Source organism: Misgurnus anguillicaudatus, chromosome 7 (assembly GCF_027580225.2).
Source record: "Misgurnus anguillicaudatus chromosome 7, ASM2758022v2, whole genome shotgun sequence".
In the NCBI taxonomy this organism is placed as follows: domain Eukaryota; kingdom Metazoa; phylum Chordata; class Actinopteri; order Cypriniformes; family Cobitidae; genus Misgurnus; species Misgurnus anguillicaudatus.
The window spans coordinates 29156426-29177527 of record NC_073343.2 but is presented as its reverse complement, the minus strand read 5'-3'; the positions used below and the strand labels follow the sequence as shown (position 1 = coordinate 29177527).

Sequence of the window (21102 nt, the reverse complement as noted above, 5' to 3'; positions counted from 1 at the left end):
TTTACAATTATAAATTCTTATGTTGAAATCACACATTTTGCAAGGTAGAACACAGTATTGTGTTAATTCTGATGCTTTTTAATGTTACTATATAACACATTTTAAAGCTAAAATCATTAGTGCCGTGGTGTTTCAATGGTTTCGTGAGAATCACCCTTATATCATTCTGCATTCATACCCATTTATATAAAGTAGATTCATCTTATTGTGTCTGAGGATATCACTCATATAAATGTTCATTGCTATCTGATACTGGCTCAAAATCCATTTTGCTCTAGGGTGAAAACTAATAACACTGAAAGGCAAACTCTACTGTATATACAGTACTGTGCAAAAGTCATTAGATTCGTTGTTTTTGCTAAAAGGTTTCAGTAAAGTGACCATATATAATTATTTTTCAGTGTCTTTATCAGAACAAAACCAAAAAAATGTTATCCGGTATTAAAAAACAGAATAAAATAATAAGCTTAAGCTTCAAGTGTTTAGTGTGAACTCCTCTTAGCGCAATAATAGGAACATGCAGGATCTCTTAAACCTAAATGAAATGAAATCCTAATATCCGGACTTCAGTCTCCTCAAAAGAGTTCAAGATGCGTTTAGTGCCACGAGAGGTCTACACTAAATACCGAATCTTATAAGAAAAAGCCATTTCGTTCTGAAAATTTATGTGTACATATTTGTTTGTATCTTCATTAAGAGTTTTATGCTAAAACAAAAAGCTAGTAGTGGCCTAATACGTTCGCACAAAACTGCTATCCAACCTTTCCGTTGCTTTACCAGGGCAAAGTCCCTAAGGTTAAACGGATTAGTTACGGACCGTTTTGATGGCTGAAGCCTCTCTGAAATGATTCAGTTTCAAAGTTTAAACACTTTCTGCACCATACAGACCTCGGGTTGATTGGCAGTTTGTGTCTCTATAGCAGCTTGTCTATCCTAGAAGCATCACCACCTGCTGTTGCATGGCTGCTTAAGCTCCTGCATCGTACAATTTGACATTGACTGCGACGACGGAAAACATCAATAAATAAATAACCCGGACAAATAAATCCATAGAAATACTCATTTGAAGGTTGAATGAAACGCTTTGTGGATGTAATATGCTGTGGATGCATTTCAAATGTAAATTATGGTATTCTGACACATTTGGTTTTCCATCTTTTCCGTCTTCATTTAGATGCCGATTCTACAGGCTCACAGCTGGACTTTTGTTTGCCACTCCAAACCGTTTCGCTTTTTTAAAGCCGGCGTTCAGACGATATTCATGCGGCGGGTTGCGACGAATCGACGCGTTAGGCCCAAAGTTCATATGGCAGCACTCAATGGCATAAGCCATCCAAACACTATTACATCAATTGGTTAAGTCAATCGGTTCTCGTGTTGGCTAAGTCTGTGTAATTGGACAGTAGACGCTATCTGTTTCCTGGTTTATAATGTATTATATCCTATGTCAAGTGACGTCTTTTCTTCAGGCCTTCAGATTGTTGGCTTGAATTGCAGTATCTCGTCATACGTGAATCCCATAAGATGTTAGAAAAGGGAGACAAGATTAAATTAACATGGTTTATCCCAAATACAACACGTTAACAGTTTAATATTGATTTTATTCTGTGATCACAATAACTAATGGTTAGATCAACATACCAAATGCTTTAATTTCATTTAATGGACTGGAAATTAAATATTTATAACCATTTAACTTATTTAAAACTTATGCCTATAGGTAATTTTATTTTGGCGAGGGATTTAATTTCAACAAATTATTTTATCAACTTTATTAAACAGTTAGTTCCAGTCCTTAATTCTGATTGGTCAATAGATATGTTATATTCACAATAAAACACAGCTATGACCTCAACAATTCTGCATATCACTCCGCAGCCACATAAAAACATATGTAAAACATTCTATTGCCTTTCCCAGGGACTATTTTTTCCATCGGAAGGAAGACTTTTAGTGATTTTACTTCATAAAGGTTGCGTATTTTTGCTTTAATATTGCAAAAGTGTGGTAACAGTGTTAGAGAAGCAATACTTCAGGCGAGTGCTGTATAAGTTGTGAATAACACCGCTTTCCGCCGTGCCTAATAACGCCCTTTGTGATATATTTACGATTCAATGAATACATTATTGCTTATATTGTATATATTATTAAGAGAAGACATTGTATAGATTTATAATGCTGATGCTGTGTTGTTATGTGTAAAAGCTACTATCTGGGTATTGTAAAGCTCGAAGCATCCTAAATTTGACCAGCCTTTTACACTTCTGGTCAATAACAAGTGCTGTATTAAGTGCAATGGCAATATGAAAGTTCATGGTATCTCTATTTAAAGTACACTAATGCTTTGGGGGATATACATTTTAATAACAAAATATTTACAAATTACAGCATTATGATGCTTACAAATGAACACAAATCCTTAGCCTAAAATTATGCACTCAGTAAAGCACTTGTCAGTATTCCAATGAATTATGGATTGTCTTTAAATAGGTTTATATGTCAGCTGATAACATTGAGTTACTGCTTTACAATAATCCCTGACCCATTTTGCTTCAAAAACAGATTCAGCCAATCCAAGCACTGGATTACAGGCCATACAGTAATCCATATACCATCTAACTGGATCCAGCACAGTGACCTGTGGCAATCTGTAGACCACTTTCCAGTAATAACTGACCATTAAGCTAATTTATTTACAAACAAGAGGACGAGCCAAGAGACATATCATATCGTATCACTAGTGGGCATTTGCTTCTTTCAGATACCATGAGCACTTTATCCCCGTCCATTCATCCAGGCAGCAAACCTCAGTCATGCAATTTCGCTTGCCGTCTGGAAGAAATCCCAAGGGCTCCCCTAACACATACAAATAGTTTTCCACTTACATGCAACCACATCCACACATTCAGATATGCACTTGTACTGTAAATTGTTGTGATGTAAAGATTTTCACATGCGAGTTGTGTTCGGTGTATGCATGGCCGTGTGAGAATTACGGTTTCTATTTGACTTTGCAGATATTGATTGTTCTTCATCCATCAGTTAATCAATCAGTGCAAACATAGAAATAGGATTTTATGGATTATGTGAGACTAAATCACAAATACCATATCGGACGTTGTTTCAAATACAAAACTGTGTGAATTACACATTTTCAGTGAACAAAAGGGCCAAGATCAGGTGTCAAATCAAAGCATCTCTCTCTGAAACAGGGCTCTGATACAAAAATATGCAACCGACGCCCCCTAGCAGACAATTTGGTCAGTGGCGTAGTGGTGCCTGGAGAAGTGGGTATACACTGTTATACCCTCATTTATTTTATTTTTTTTTAGAAGTGGGTTTACCCCATGCCATCTAATAATACCTGTGTATATACCCTGCACTATACCACTGAGTGTGGTGGCACAAGCTACAGGTATATAAAATGTATAATCTATAAAAAGGTTTCCAAACACTTCCGTTTTGTAATTATTAAAGCTTTAACGATTTTTAAAATTGTCGATGCAGTGTGGAGTAATAATTATTTATTAAATAATTAAAGTTGGATTTAATTAAAAGTACAAGGTGTTTCTAGCATGCCATGCTATACCTCATCACGCCTGTAGATGGCAGTGCTCAATAAAGTTTCACTCACCGTCCCCTCACTGAAAGCTGTGCCTTGACTTCAGTCTGTTTTTGCCGGAGAAACCTAATTATACGCATTCCTTTTGAAACCACAGCTCTTGACACATTAATGTATCATCAAAATATTTTTCGCTCATTAATATGACTTGTTTGTGCTACTGCTTACTAATATCTTGTGTTGTTGTTAACATGCCTATTAGAAAAGGCATTTGGATTAAATTTGATTTTACATAAGGCAAAACTCACTTGTCAATTAGCCTGTGACTGCATAGGTGTTTTCGACTAATAAAAACAACTTCACAAACACGCCCGCTGCGGCGCGCGAGGCTAATTCAGAACAAACCCTCACGAGCGATATTTGTTTAAGAAAGATATGCGCAGTTTGACTGTGTTTATGCATCAATGTGGTGAAATTAATGCTTTGGAGGACTTTTTACACGACTCCTCACAGCATTACATCCTAATGGAGATTTTGGTAGGCTATTTTCTTACCTTTGGTGGATGGAGAGGAATGAATGTCATCAAACGTGCAACAGAAAAACGCAAAAAAAAGGAGCGGGAAAGAGCGAGAGTTAAAAGGGCGGGAACTGTGAAGGGGAAATGCTAATTTAAAGAGGGAAAAAGGTCTGTGAACTAGCTGTTGACGATAACATAAAGTCTTTATTGTTGCCTTTCAGAGACATTACACATGCGAAACAGCGTGACGTGTAAGATTCATACATCTATTTCACAGTCATTTTATGGATGAATGGCACATTAGCTTCGGCAATTACTTTGTTCTTGCTACTGTAGTTCATACAGGCATATACGAGTTGATAACCTCACGAGGCATGACTGAAGAATTGTTTCCTCGGTCCTCGACTGTCAGTGTGTATTTTGTTGTTAATGTCATTTACAGATAATTAACCTGATCTTAGATGGAAACTTAACTATTTTATGAGGTGGATAGCTACTTCGTTGAATACGTAGCCTATGATAAATGTATGATTTTGAGACAAAGAAAAGCATGAAGGTCCACCCTACCCTAAAAAAACAATAGAAACATTCACATAAATTCAAATAGATTTAATACAAAATTCCTTTGTGTACCCAATATGGGGTTTAAATGATATTTTATAGTGTCCAAACACAGCCCCGATGTCTAGGCTAAAACAAGGCAAAATTTGGGCTGAAATTTGGTGAAAATTTAATACACATCTTGAGCACAAAATAAATAAATAAATAAATAAATGAAACCAAAGACCTTGTAATCACGGTTGACTTTGCTTACATGAATACTATCTCACAAGTTTGCAGGCCGGATCCGTGGCAGAGTCAGCAGCTCCGGCCCAGATCCGTCCCGGAGTCGTCTGCTGTCTGGTATTTAGGCAAAAATTAAATGCAACCAAATTCACGTTTATTTTGGTTAGAAGTGGGTTACTCATACCCGGACTATATAGGGTCTATAATTAACTTGGATGGTGAAATGTTTTTGCTTGCTGGCGTGTGTTTTTCGGCATATCTCAGTAGGATTTAACGCTGTTCTAATATTCATAGTTATAGTTTCCATTATAGTTTCCGTTCAAAGCAATAACATTTTTATTATAAGCATTAAATCCATTAGAATTTATGTAATAATTTATGTTGTGTTTTAAGCAGCGACTTGGGAAGAAAGCATATTGCAAAAAAAAATTTAATACTAATATTATAAAAAAATTATACAAATTTGTATAAGTAAAATAGTTACAAATCGCAATGATATTGTAGTTATATATATATATATAATAGTTAAAGAGATAGTTAACCCAAAATTTTGATCCTGTCATCATTTACTCATCTTCATGTTAGTCTAAACCTGTGTGACTACACACATGCTAACTACACAGTTGACAGTACCTACTGACTTCCATAGTATTTATTTTTCCTACTATGGAAGTCAGTGGGTGTCGTCTACTTTGTGCGTACCATCTTTTATTAAAATATCTTCCTTTGTGTTTAACAAAATAAAGAAATCCATACATGTTTAGACTAAGATGAAGCTGAGTAAATGATAACTGAATTTTTATTTTTGGGTGAACTACCCCTTTAAGACTATTAGACTAAGCTAAAGCTATAGACCTTATTATTGTATGTCTAAGAAACCATCACCATAGCAACATTGAAAAACATCTTCAGCTGCTGTCTGCAAGGTAACAGAGTCAATGATGATGATTACACACACGCGCGCGCGCACACACACACACAAGCGTGCATACAGTACAATCCTGCAAAGGTTTGTTTCTGTCGAGATTTATTGTTGGTCCTCTCCTGTGTTGTTTGGCAGTAGCACATTTTACGGCATTGTTTGTCTCACTCATTGTCTTCATCACGCTCACAGATGCTGTGCAGTGTGTTTGTGTGTGCGCGCGCACAAGTGTGAGTGTGTGTGTGTGTTATCTGCGGTTTTTAAACTGTTGTGTGAGCACCCTGAAACAAAGTGTGATTTGATGGACAGTTGTTTGTCCACATTAGAAAACAACACTGCTTGTTTTCCATGATCTCCCACATCATTTTTAAACATCTGCCTCCGTTGCGCAAAGCCCAGGGGTAAAATCAGTTGAATTTGTGCGAGTTTACCGATTAGATCAGACTAAACCAAGCAAAGGACCGAATGGTTGCCGCCGGTAAAGGTGTTTATTTCTTTCAAAGTATAAAAGCGAAAGAGGCACAGACAGATTGATGTAAGGCATGGTGTATTTAAAGCGACACGAGAGTGTGTTTGTGTTCACGATTGTGTATTTGTGTGTATGTGTGTGTCTGTGCTGTGTTAGCAACAGATATCCCACTGTGCTAAATGACCTGTGACTGAAGTCTTTCATGTCAACCCTATGATTCACACTGAGCCCCACGTCACAGTGCACACACACATGCCCGAAATGAAGACTTCCTACGGACGCCATACTCCGAGCGCGCATTAGTAAGACATTTCCTTCGATGCATATTCAGTTGTGATTTATTTGTGTTGAACGAAATGATTACTATTTTGTTTCACCTCGCGGTGTTTTGTTTTTTATTGGTACAGAAAGTGAAGGCGGACTCCAAACAAACAAACAAACGGCAAACGTGAAAAATGATTATCGTGCCAACAAGCTTTCGATTGAGAAATGAGACATGCGACTGGTTAATCCTGTCTGACACGCCAAACCCGAATAAATACACAAAACATCAAAAATTCACAGTGCTTTCGTTTACATCAAACATAATAGTGTTGCCAAATTCTGCTTTATTGACGTACGCGCCACTTCTGTGTAAAACAACAACATGTTTTTTTTTTAATCCATTCCCTTTTCCTCTTCTCTCACCATCTGGTAAATCATGGGGGAAAGGGGGAAAAGTTGGGAATTAACAAGTTTCCACATGTTGCAGGTGAAAGTGGCACAATTTTTAATTATACCTGGACTCGACTAATTCCAAATACTTAATATAACAAATGGTAAATCAGCTCCTGGCTGCTCCCCGGATAATTGGGACTCGTTGTACTCCGAGTTTCTTTAGCGTCTGCTACATTAATTAACGCTGCAATGAACTCAGCCACAATATGTTCTGTATTTGTTCAAATTGATTCCCCTGGTAGCGTCTGTGAAAGGTGGGAAAGCGCAGGACTACGAGGCTCCAACCTGAGCTTCATTAGTTCAGCTCACAACCCACTCGGCCTGCCACTTCTCCTGTTGAGCTCTCTGACTTACATATTCAGTATGTTGGTGGTGCGGTGCTTTACAGATCAAGCTTAGCTTTACTGACTGGCTCGGTGGATTAATTGGCAAAGCTTATGTGAAGGTGAAAGAGATGGCAAGTGTGATTTGTATTAATAATGTCTAACAAAAAACACAAAATGTAAGGTGTGACTACTAGATGAAAATCTGGAATCTGAGGGTGCAAAAAAATCTAAATATTGAGAAATTGCCTTTAAAGTTGAAATCCTTAGCAACACATATTACTATTGATAAATCAATTTTCATATATTTATTTACAGTAGAACATTTATTAAATATCTTCATGGAACATAATCTTTACCTAATATCCTAATGATTTTTGGCAATTAAAACTGATCATTTTGACACATGCAATGTATACATTTTAAATATACCAATGCAACTTAATAGGGATGGGATGATTACCGGTTAACCACGATAAAATGTCCTGACAGTTAATATTATCGTTTAAAATTTAATTATCATTACAACCGTGGATAATTCGATAATTCATCACACCTACAAAATATACTTTAAGTTAGTGATGCATAACGATTAATCGCGATTAATCTATAGAATAAAAAGAATAAAAGTTTTTGTTTACATCATATAAGAACTATGAACTGTGTATAATAACTTTATAGATAAATGCACACACATGCATGTAAATATTTAAGAAATGTTTACATGTGTATATACATTTGTATATTTATGTAAATATAAATACATAAATATATATTTTTCTTAAAATTATACATGCATGTGTGCATATTTATATATACATAATTATTATACACAGTTCACACACATATGATGTAAACAAAAACGTTTATTCTGCTATAGATTAATCGCGATTAATCGTTATGCACCCCTACTTTAAATGAAACATTTTCTTCCTCGTAAATATACGAATGCAACTTAATAGGGATGGGATGATTACCGGTTTCACGGTTAACCACGATAAAATGTCCTGACAGTTAGTATTATCGTTTAAAATTTAATTATCATTACAACCGTGGATAATTGGATAATTCATCACACCTACAAAATATACTTTAAGTTAGTGATGCATAACGATTAATCGCGATTAATCTATAGAATAAAAAGAATAAAAGTTTTTGTTTACATCATATAAGTGTGTATGAACTGTGTATAATAACTTTGTATAGATAAATGCACACACATGCATGTATATATTTAAGAAATGTTTACATGTAAATATATATTTATATTAATATATAAATACTTAATATATATTTTTTATACATGCATGTGTGCATATTTATATATACATAATTATTATACTGAGTTCACACACATGTATAATGTAAACAAAAATGTTTATTTTGCTATAGATTAATCGCGATTAATCGTTATGCATCCATACTTTAAATGAAAAATTTTCTTCCTCAAAATCGGTACAAAATGGCTCTTAGCATGGTGCAGTTCAACAATATTCAAGGTGTTGTTAAAATAAAGCACTGAATATGACCAATAGGATATTTACTAGTGCTCCACTTTCATTTTCATTTCTTTAATCAAGCACTTTTATCATATATCTCTCTCTCTCTCTCTCTCTCTCTCTCTCTCTCTCTCTCTCTCTCTCTCTCTCTCTCTCTCTTCCCACACCTACAATAATTATCAAGATCTGTGGTTGAGATTGTCCTTCTGTCTACCAGCAATGTCTACATTAATGGCCACTCTTTCCCTTTCCTCTCTACCTTTTTTGGATTAATTTTAGCAAACCATTCTTTCTAATTCTCTCTCTAAGAGGATTGCACAGAGAAGGCTGTTGTACGCCCACATGCAAAATCTCCTGTCTCCACCCTTATGTGTTACAATGAAAGATAATGGTTAGGAGACAGGATTTAGAAAATGAATGCCTTCATGTTTCATAAACACATTAAAATGAGATCTCTCTCTTTCTCTCTCTGTGTGTGTGTGTGCATGTGTGTATGGGAAAATGCATGATTTTTTTAGAAGAAAAACTCAGGTCCAGCATTTTGCCTGTGAGATTTTTTGTTCAAGCTGAAAAGCAACCAATTTGTGATTTTTCTAGTTTTTATTAATGTCACATTCTTGTAATTTCTGCTAATTCATCTTGTCATTTCGCTGGGTTTTATGGCACAGTGTAACAACACTGATGCTTTTCTGAGCTTTACATTTCTTGGCTATGTCAAGAAACATAATTTTTACCATGATATAACACCAGTGCATTTAATAGACCTTTCTTTGACTCTATACATTTTCACAGACCTCATTTGCTGAATTTTAAAACAACATTATTGCATTATCAACAGTGGAAAACAATAATAGCTTTTTAAGGCAAAAACCATAATTTCATAATTATCTTTATGATATATACAGTATATTATAACTATGAAGTCATCAATCTTTACAGCGATACAAAATAACAGTCTGATCTCACAAGAAATCATACATATTTTACGAGTAGGCTAATTCGTATTTATTCATGCGAAGTTAATCGTGCAAATCGTCATGAAAAAACAACAGCAACGAAACCGACCCCTAACTCCGCACCTAACCCCAACGTCACAGGGGTCAAGGCAAATCGTACCAAAACTTACAAATGTGGTCGTATGAATTAATACAAATTAGCCAAATCGTAAAATATGTACGAATTCTCGTGAGATGGCGTTGAAAATAACTGCCGATAGGAATATACTGTTATCCAATGTACAACAGTATACCAGTCCCTGGTAATAACCTGGTAATAATCATAATCTTTATTAAAAAATGCAAATCCCGAAACGATTTCTCTTTACTTCCGGTCACGAGAAATGGCACAAGGTTCGGGAAAGATCGCAGCGATTAGCAATTAGCCACATAACCCAACTTTCAACGATTGAATCAGTTCTCGATAGACAAATTCAAGTTCCGCTCTACATTTTTTCCTTAGAAGCAGTTTCGCGTGGATATATGTGAGACATATTGTTACAGATATAGGTTACAATATACAGATATACGCGAGACAATCACTACTATCGTTTCATTATGACTTTAAATCACCACATAAAATGAAAGAAAAAACAACCAAGCAAAAAAAGCTTGGTTCCAAAAATAGCGTTATATAAACAATCATTGTTGAAACTACACTGACAACTGGAAAAAGTCACAATTTAAAAATATTGCGGCGCCTTTTTTTAGTTAATTATTTCCCAATATGGATATGATATTATTATATATATTGTCTATTATAATATTGCATTCAGTATCCACACTATTCCTACGCCCCATGATGCTTTGCTCGAATTATGGGTGCAACTTCCGGCGCGTACTGTCACTGAACCAGAGCCGCCGATTTCCATGATGATTACGGTCATAATTTCATGTATGAACCAGTGTGAGGATGAAATTAAGAAGTGTCCTGATACATCAAGATATATTCAACCATTTCATGTTGTTCATCGGGGGTGACGGGTCTTCAATGTGCAAATATAAAAGCATAGAGACATACCAGTATCTCTACAGTGGGACAGTCAGAGTGTTTAATACATGGAATATACAAAGACTTCTTGTTTTTAAACTTTTCAGGTGATGGTTTGAGGTTTTTTTTAAACGGCAATTTTTAATCGACTTATCGAATTTTATGGCTACACATCAAGCTTCACGCGATCTGACAGCAGTAGTAACTTGCTTCTCATTCAACACAATGTAAGTTATTTAAACAAACCATAATAAACATATTAAACTCCTATTACATGTTTTCAGTATTGTTTTCGTTTTATGAAAATATTATACAGTAAATAAGACATGAGCTTATGAAATTATTTGCTTAAAAAAATCATTTGAAACATAACAAAAGTAACGGTAAGCGTAAACACATCACAAACTATTATAAACAATAACTTATAAGCAGTTAATGTTGTAGGCTATCTATTATGTACTGTAATCTAATTTTTGTAATAATATATAGTAGCAGAATAAAAAAAAATCTGCGTATTTTTATCAGCATAATATGTTGTTTTTGAATAGTTATTGTATTATTGTTCACTGTCAGTTTCTATGAAAGGTTTTACTGGATGGATGTGTGGATACAGTTAATAGATGCACGTGCGCCACATAAACATTCAGTTATTGTGCATATTATAGTAAAAAACAACTGTTTTTAGAGATTTACTGCGTTTGTATCAACTATTATGGCAACCCCAAACTGCACAAATTATGCCGGTTTTCCTGGATTTCATAATAAGCATTAAAATGCCAGTCAAAACGGCAGACTCGTATCCCTCGCAATAGGACTACTATTAGCTGTAGTGGCTCACCGGAAGTTTTACCCATCTGAGCTCAAGATGGCGTCGCCCGCATTTACGTCAGGAATAGTGTGGATAGGGCTGCAAGAATATTGAAAATGTCAAAATATTGCAAATATGCACGTCGCAATACACATATCGCAATGGTTTCCAATAACTGAATGATTATAATACTTCAAAAAGTTATGTATAGGCAAAGTTTCAAGTTGATGCATTTAGAAAGACTGGCGAGACAAAGTGATGCTTTCTTTTGCCAGAAAGAATCTGAAACATGTTGGTTTTTATATTTAATTATTATTCTGATCTCAAAACAAAGCATTTTGTTTCGTTCATATCATTTAAGCAAGTTAATGCATTTTCCTGCTGGATCATCTGCTAATTCTGGTAGGCCGCCACAACATTTAATTTATGTATTTAAAAATGATAATGGTACAGCTTGTCTAATGGACAGATCTGCTCTTAAAGTGATGTGTCTGTGGGAGTATTCTAATTGAAACCATTAAGACAGCGAGGCTCCGCCCCGTGGTGTGCCCGCACATATGAATATATGTAAAGGCATCTGGAGGAGCTGAGAATTTAAGCGTGAAGGCGTACAAGTAGCGATGGGGGTGTCAGTACGAACGCGACAGTAGATATTCAAAATATAAGTGAAGAACACCATTCAGTGTCTCCATATACTGTCAATTTTTCTTTGAGCTGTTTCTCACTTGCTCTCTCCTTTTCTCTGTCACACACGCGCAGTCTCACCCAGTTGTAAGGGTGCTTTTCTAGTGACATTCAGTATGTGTGAGGCATATGTTACGCAAACATTGTCAGCGTACCACCATTTTATCGGTAAACAACAAAACTCAGTTTGGTCAATAAATGATCCGTGGGCGCGCCACCGAACTCAGGAAAGCCTCAGCGATCCCTCAGGAGCGCCCTGCTGCATTTGCGTCTTTTAAATCTTCAATAAATAACTACTCTTTAATGAGCCTATTTTTTGGCGTCCATGCATTTCCAGACACTCGCAGCCAAATGTCTTTTGTTATTTACAGCAGCTATTTTCATGCGCGCCTGGCGTGGTGGATGTAAAATAACAGTAATTGCTGGATCGTTTGCAGGTTGTTTAGTTTGTGTACCGAGCCAGATGAGAACAGTTAATGAGCACAGCTTCCAGCGGCAATTAGTGAAGCAGTCGTGTACATCACAGATGATTTGCAATTAGCTAGCTACATATTATATACACTATGCCAGGAGTGCGCCAGGCGCTTTGGTGTGTGTTTGTTGGGGGGGAGTTCGATTGGCAGGGGAGAAAGCTGTATGGAGACATGAAGGGACGAGATGGTGGCGAATATTCACACCTATTCCTCATGGGAGAGATCTGCGCTTAGGAGATTAGGCCCCTCTTACTTTCCTCGGGTTTATATTATGTTAATTGGCGTAATGGACTGAATCGGAGACAAATATTATTCTTAGTCGTGTTGTACTGTGAGAGATATGCAGGCCTAGATTCGGTATGATATTACGTGTGTGGCGTGCGTCTTACAGTCGGACCATTATAATAGCAATCTATCAGTTTCGAGAAAAATGCCTCTAAACGGGTAATCTCGATCTGCGGGAGAACGGTAACGTGTATTGTGCATGGACGTGGTGTGTTATTATGTGTGCAATTTGATAAAACATGGAGATGTATTCGGTCTCCTATAGAAAGGAGCATATATGTAAAGAAAGCTAGCGTGTTCACGGTTTATAATAGTGCCATGCATAGGAGGGGGCGGGAAATCACTTTGGAGGCTGTTTGGTGTGTGACATCATACAGCACCCTCTGTGATATCTGGTAAGACTGTCAGGTCCTCTGACAGACACGCCAGATGGCTACGTGTGTGTTTGATGGAGTGTGTGTATGTGCGCGGGGATTATTTCATTGTTGTTACACTCCGGGATAGCAGCAACGTTGACACCTTTTAGCTGCTAAAGTTCAAACCTTAAAACATTAACATATTAGGAAAAATGCAGCAACAAAATATCAGAGCGAAGGCCGGCGTGCATTTCTGGCATGCAGGGATTTGGATTTATCTAGATTGTTAGAATGCAACGTATATTTATGTATACACGAGTCGATCGACGTTGTTTATACTACGCTCGAATGATCTGACCTCATAAGGTTACATTATTTATAAGCTGAAACATAACATGCAACCTATCTTGAGCAATCTGTGCATGTCTTCTCTTTGATAGTTGTATTTTATATATAGCTCAATGGCAACGAGAGACAGTGAGAAGAATATAATATTAAGGTCAGAAAACTGTTTTTTCCACTTAGACATCTACTGTATGTTTATTACACCAAGTGGGAAATACGATGTACTGTATCTCTATAAACATTAATAAGACCAGCTCAGTGTTTTCATCAAGACCAGGTTGTTTTCCAGATTTTGACGTAAAACATGTTGCTGTTTATTTGCCTGTTGCATTGGCCGAGAGCGGCAGAAATTTAAACCGGTGGATTGTGTTAGTCGTGTAAATACGGATTCATATCTTCATGACAGGACATGTCGAAATGGCCACTGGGTGAGTGAGTCTGTAACAAATTGAAGATAATGATACCACCAAGTATGGCACCACTGTGAGATGCATAATGCAGAACCATGATGGAAATCTAAAGACATTTTTTATGCTCTAATATATGGACAATGCTTTACCAGTTGCATAATGAAAATAACATGGCAACTACATTTTGTTTCCCTCAATATGTCAGCATTAAACTTCAAGGTTTTCTATAACCCACTCATATACAGCTCATTATATAGCAAAAACAGACCAACAGGCCACTTTGTCGGCCCCCAAAGAGCTTATTTTCCTCCCACCAACACTATCTTTAGAGTGTGACATCAGCAAAGGTTTTATTCTGTAGCACAGCACATCATCGAAAGAATATCAGAGCGCTTATATTCATTTTAAAGGAGGCTTTTTCCATGTTTAAGTGCTATAATTGGGTCCCCAGTGCTTCTATCAACCTAGAAAATGTGAAAAGATCAACCCAGTGACTTAGTTTTGGTAAATCATTCTCTGCAAGCATGTGAAAAAATAGGTAATTGAAATTTGGCTCCCCTTGTGATGTCAGAAGGGGATAATACCACCCATTAATCTGCAGTTTCCAACCACAACACTGCCATTTAGTGCAGAGATCAGCTCATTTGCATTTTAAAGGACACACCCAAAAACGGCACATTTTTGTTCACACCTACAAAGTGGCAATTTTAACATGTTATAATAAATTATCTATATGGTATTTTGAGCTAAAACTACACATATGTACTCTGGAGACACCAAAGATTTATTTTACATCTTAAAAAAGTATTGTGAAATGTTCCCTTTAAATGTATTAAAGACACAAGATGTAATATTTGCACCATTAGAGGTCGCTGTTTTACAATAACAATAATAAGAAGAGTGGAATGATGGGAGATGTTGTTTTCACCATTCAGAGACGTATGGATTTCGCTAATCAAGTTGATGGATGAGGTTATGAATTAGTTTTATTACTTAAACGTTTGATCACATTATTATATGCCATCGTAAAAAATTAACTTCAAGGCACAACAGCTGTGTGTTATGGCGCTTTTCCATTGAACTGTACCCCACGGTTTTGTTTGGGTCGGGTCAGCTTACTTTTGAGGGTTTTTCCACTGGGTGCAGTACGTAGTACCCGATACTTTTTTTACTACCACCTTGTTGGGGTTCCAAGCGAGCCGAGCTGATACCAAAACGTGACGTGAAAACACTGTAGATCACTGATTGGTCTGAGAGAAGCGTCATCGCTATAATGTAAAAGATTAGCTTTACCTTCATGCTAGCTTCTCGAGTAAACCTGTTGTTATCTGTGCTGTGGTGTAAGTTCCCAAACTCCCTTTTGGCGATGAAAAACATCCACAGGTTGTGAATCAGGAACACCATAAAATTTTTTCCAGACTTGCAGTTCGTGGCGGCACATTTGCAACACGCACGTCCGCATATATGTTTAAATACAACTTAAAGCTCAGTGGAGCGCGTCGACTGACGCCACGGGTGTTTGTACAGAAACTGTCATGTGAGACACAGGTAGTGATAAACGCGATGTGCAAACATCTATTTGTGGTGGTCAATATTAAATTTGTGGTGGACTGAGAAATAAATGAATATGGGAATGTACAACGACGCTCTCACTTGTATGATGACACAGGAGTAGACAGCGCAAATATAACGATACGCCTATAATCCCTCCCACTCCGAAGTGTTACTAAACTCGATGGAATAGCTAACCAAGCCAAAGTGAGGTGAGCTGACCCGACCTGACCCAAACCAAACCGTGGGGTACTATGCAATGGAAAAGCACCAATAGATGCTGTATAGCCGACCTTCCGCATTTGTCCACTCGTGTTGCCATAGTTTCTACAACCGAAAACTAAGGATATTTAAGTCACTAAAAGGGCGACGATTACAAGGGAGAAAAGGGACAAACCATTATTTAAAATAGGAATTTTTCTGGATTTACAAATTCTTGGAAACGTTTAGGATATATGTAACTTCAAAATATATTACATTGTGCAAGTGGGTTTTGGATATTTTTACTACATAAATTGTACATATTGTGGCTTTAAACGTGTCTGTATATCTCACATTTGTGTGATGCTGAACTGTAGAAAGGAAAATGACTGTAGTATTTTCCTCAAAATTTAAATGAACTTTTCAGTTTGCAATTTTTACACATGCAGTGACCTGTAAAGTATTCAGACCTTTCATCAATTATTCATTTCACCAATTAATAGTTCATAGTTTCAATTTTTTATTTGTATGCAGCAAAATAATTTTTTTTTTTTTTACAAAAATCCCACCATTAAGGGATAATGAAATATTAAAATGCTTTCCGAACGGATTAGAGTTGCATAAAAAACAAATGCATAAATTAGAAAAACAGTATACAAGTGTTTAGATGTTCCAGTGGGCACAGTTGGTTTAATTATCACAAGATGCAAACTCCTTTTCACAAGCCAGACACTAAACAAATAAGCTTGTAGGCCTTCTTTACAACTCTTTGTAAAGCCACAGAATGACCATGAAATCACTTTAAAGGATGTTTAGTAGCTCAAAATGTAGTAAATGTGCACTACCAGCCCACCATATCATGCTGTATATGAAAAAAGAATTCCTCATTTGACACGGTGACCCAATTGAGATTTGTGCTTTTTAGCCTAAATTTAAAGTGATACGCTTGGTGGAAATACAACACTAGACCAGTCACGCATCAAAAAATATACAATGAAGCAACATGGAAGTAGCATCAAGCTGATACTTGTCTTTAGTAGAGACTGAGCCTCTTATTATAAAGAGAAACTGATGGTGCAAATAAATGAAAATATTGCAAATTTGAAAACCTATTGCCTGAGAGAAATGTGTTTGCAAGACAGTATTACTGCTGACAGGATTAAACCAACATGTGGTTGCTTAAAGGGATAGTTCACCGAAAAATGATAATTCTGTCATCATTTACTTATGCTCAATTTAGGGCTGCACGATTATGTCAAAAAAAGCAAAATTGCAGATTCTTCATCCTCATATTGTAATTGCAATTATTATGGTTGATTATTTTACATTGACATTTTTAAATGGTTTATAGTGGTGGGCAATGATTAATCGTGATTAATCCTTCATGTATGTATTTAAGAACATTTAAATGTGTATATATATATGTATATAAACAAAATTTATATATAAATATAAATAAAACATTTCTGAAATGTATATATGTGTATGTTTCAGTTTAAATGTACATAATAATTAGACACAAAACACACATTATGCAAAAACTCACTTTTATTTTGCATGCGATTAATCACGATTAATCATTGCCCACCACTAAATTCTAAACTAAACTAAATAATATAATGTAAATTACAAAATTTGCCTTTTAAAGCATAATGCAATCGGCTGGTTTGGACTACAGCCCTCTACTTCCTGCTTTAATGACGTCAGTAGAACAGTTTTTTGATTAAACTCCGCCCACCGGAATACGTCAATCGCCAGCTAAGCTAACGACAAGCTAAGCTGCTATCGAATCACAACACACTAAACAAGCTACACAATCAGAACTCATTACGTATTTCTGAAGGAGGGACTTCATAGAACAAGGAAGACATCAGCCTGTTTTGAGGACAGTGAAAACAGCTCTATACAGATAAGTTAATTGTGTGAAAAATACTGAGTTTTTTTACACAGGAAACATGATCACATGTTATATTGCGCACTGTAAACACAATCAAAGCTTCAAACACACAGAAAGAATGGGACCTTTAATAACCAAACAAATCTGGGGCACTATTCACTTCCATAGTATTATTTTTTCCTACTACGGGAGTCAATGATGCCCCAGATCTGCTTCTTTAAAATATCTTCATTTTCAGAACTTCAATAAATATATACAGGTTTGGAACAACTTTAGGGTAAATATTGACAGAATTTTCATTTTTCGGCGAATTATCCCTTCAAAGAATGAAAAGGTGATTTTTCTCTGGTGCAATGTGCAAGCTTCATCCAACAAATCCATTGTGAAGAGTGACCAAATACAAACTTAAAAAGTGCATGAACATACCTGAAAAGACATGACAATATTTTTACTGAAAAATAGTGTCTGCATAAAATCTTACAAGTGGGAATTAAACAAGCGTGTAGGTGCTTGCTGACATTTCTGTCACATTAAAATAATTGATTTTGAGCTGAGCTGTAGCTTTGAAATAAAAATATCGCAGGTCGAAACAATTTTAATGTAGGAATTATAATTCAGTACAACGAGAGCATAACTTTGCATACTTTTGCCTGCCGCTATATGTGGCTTATAGACATTCCTTGACAAAATATTGTGACAGAAATGCCTCTGGAGAGCAGGTACAAATGAAACACATTTAAAATATGCTTCTTTTACATTCATGCATTTTCATTAGGGGCCCCCGCAGGTTATCGGCTAAAGGTCTGAATACTTTTACCAGACACTGTGTAATTACAAAATCTACGACCTAACATTCAGTCCAAAGATTTAGTTTTATGTCACGTCAGCGCAAAGCACGACCAACTCGTGACCTAAACAAACAACTCTGTGCATGTGTACTAAACAGCGTGACTTGTTAGGGGACGGCCAATAGAAAGGCCAGAGCACGGGAGTTCAATTTACAGGTTTGAAACTGTAGATTAATGCACTCTCCCGGGAGTCTATTATCAAGTGTACTCATACATGCAACAGTGACCGGCATCGCCTTAAATCCAGCCACTCCCTGTACCCAATTAGGGCCGTCCCTGGCGACTGGGCAAGGGGAGGGCCTGCAGAGGTCTGCCCCGTGCTAACAAGATGGGTGACAACCGAGTCATTAGCGGCCTGTGAGTGTAGAACAAGTGATATGAGCCATTAGGGCACGATATCAGTCCTCTGCAAGTCCCAGCTGAACGCAGGCTTTGCTGCCACGGTCCCCGACTGCCTCCACAAGCCAATTAAAGTTGTTATTGGGAGACACAAAATAATTAAAGGTGCACTTTGTTGTTTTTTATTTGGGGTGCTGAGGGACCGCCCATGGCAGTGTTGCAATATGTTTTCTGATGTTTGCTTTTCAATTTCCCAGTTAAGTATCAAAAATAAGCCCCGGCCAGCATAGCAAAAAAGCTGTTTCTCATGCGAGGGTGCTGCAATCACGTCGACTATTTGCATACTGCTGCAGTCGTGTTTCGTCATGATGTTATAAAGACTAAACATGACAATTGTGCGTATAAAGCCATTTTTAAGGGTCTGTCTTATAGTATGCACATATTAATCCACTGAAAATAGAAATCATTATTTCATTCACATTTAAAATAATATTACACATTTCATCCATGTGTGTATGTATAGTTGTAGAGCTGCCTAATGAGTCATGACTATTCGTTTGCAAAAAATAAAAGTTTTATTATTATACACAGACAGTACATCAACAAATATTATGTATATAGTAATACAAACACGTGTATGTATATTTTTGAGAAAAAATATATTGATATAATAAATATTTATATTTATATATGATATAAATTATCCGTTAATATACAAATGATTATACACATGCAAATATTTCTTAAATATATACATGGATGTGTGTCCATTTATATATACATAATTATTATACACATTACACACACATTTAATATGTAAACAAAAACTTTTATTCTGCAAACGATTAGTTGCGACAGCTCTAGATGTATGCATATTAATGTACAGTACTTAATGACTTTCTATGGAAGTTTTTATTCTTTACAAACAATTATATAAATGTTTGACCTTCTTAAAGGGATAGTTCACCCAAAAATTAAAATTACTGTACCATCGTTTATCCAAATATCTTATTTTGCGTTTAACAAAAGAAATAAACTCCTAAAGGTTTTTTGGTGGGGCGGTCAACTATTCCTTTTAATTACATTCTTGACAAATCATTGCAATATTTATTTGCAAAATTACTATAATATGAAATGTAAAATACTTAAATTTTGTTTGTTCAGGTGTAGTGACAAATATGAACTATTTCTCATTTCTCTTGTTAAATTCACCTTCTAGAACCGTTTTGCTTTGATTTTTTTACATAAGTCATAAGCGGCACTTGAATTTGCATGCATGAATTATAATTCATAAATTTATGACTGCTCTGCAGAGGGCTCTGTGACTCTACATCTGCGTCTCACAGCAAACTTGTTTGTGAGCACATTTTTACAAGACGATTCCCAGGGCCTTAAATTAAACGTCCCGTAGGCTCCAAATGTAGACATAAGGCAGAACAACAAGACGATACACAACACGTATGCAAAACACATACAGAACACACACAAACAAACACGACTATGAATACAAATACATTACAAGCAACTTGTCTCATTATTACGCTTAAATCATTTACACCCCAAAACAAACATGGAATAAAGAGAGATTTATGTTTTATGTAAAACAGCAAATTACTCCCGCTTCAGTCATGACTAAAAAGTTTACAGAAGTCCTTAATGGTTATTTTAAAGAGCAACTATTGTCCGATTCATGATTTTACATTTCCTTTGGTGTGTATTAGTAAACGATATGCAAAAGGTACAAACCCCAAAGTAAACGATGATGCAAGTTATCGTCTCCAACGTAAATCTCTTTTCTTGGACTACAACAAACACACGGATTGTATAGGCAACAGTTTACTTCCTGGGATTCGATGATGTAGACAAGTCCGACATTATCATAATTGCTCCCGCTTCGGACTCACAGCCTATACCGAATCTTTCAAACATGGTAAGGAGCGTCACATTTCTGTCTGACGTCAGAGGTTTTCAGGCCAATCACAACGTACAGATTAGCGGGCCAATCAGGGACACAGAGCTTTTCACATCGATGAGAGAGTGAAATCTGGAGCTACAAAAATTTACAGTTTGTGGAAAATAATGTGTTTTTTGAACCATAAACCACGGAGACTGTCCTCCAAAAA

At 36.2% G+C, this 21102-nt stretch overlaps 1 protein-coding gene across 1 annotated transcript in view; it reads left to right on the top strand.

Moving 5' to 3' along the window:
* The first annotated feature begins 4072 nt into the window (after positions 1-4072).
* The window catches only part of prkd1 (protein kinase D1), a 94422-nt gene continuing 77392 nt past the window's right edge, over positions 4073-21102 (top strand). The window contains exon 1 of the mRNA XM_055171406.2: positions 4073-4099. Within this exon, the coding sequence (XP_055027381.1) occupies positions 4088-4099 (12 nt within the window). The 5' untranslated portion in view covers positions 4073-4087. The remainder of the gene's footprint in view (positions 4100-21102) is intronic.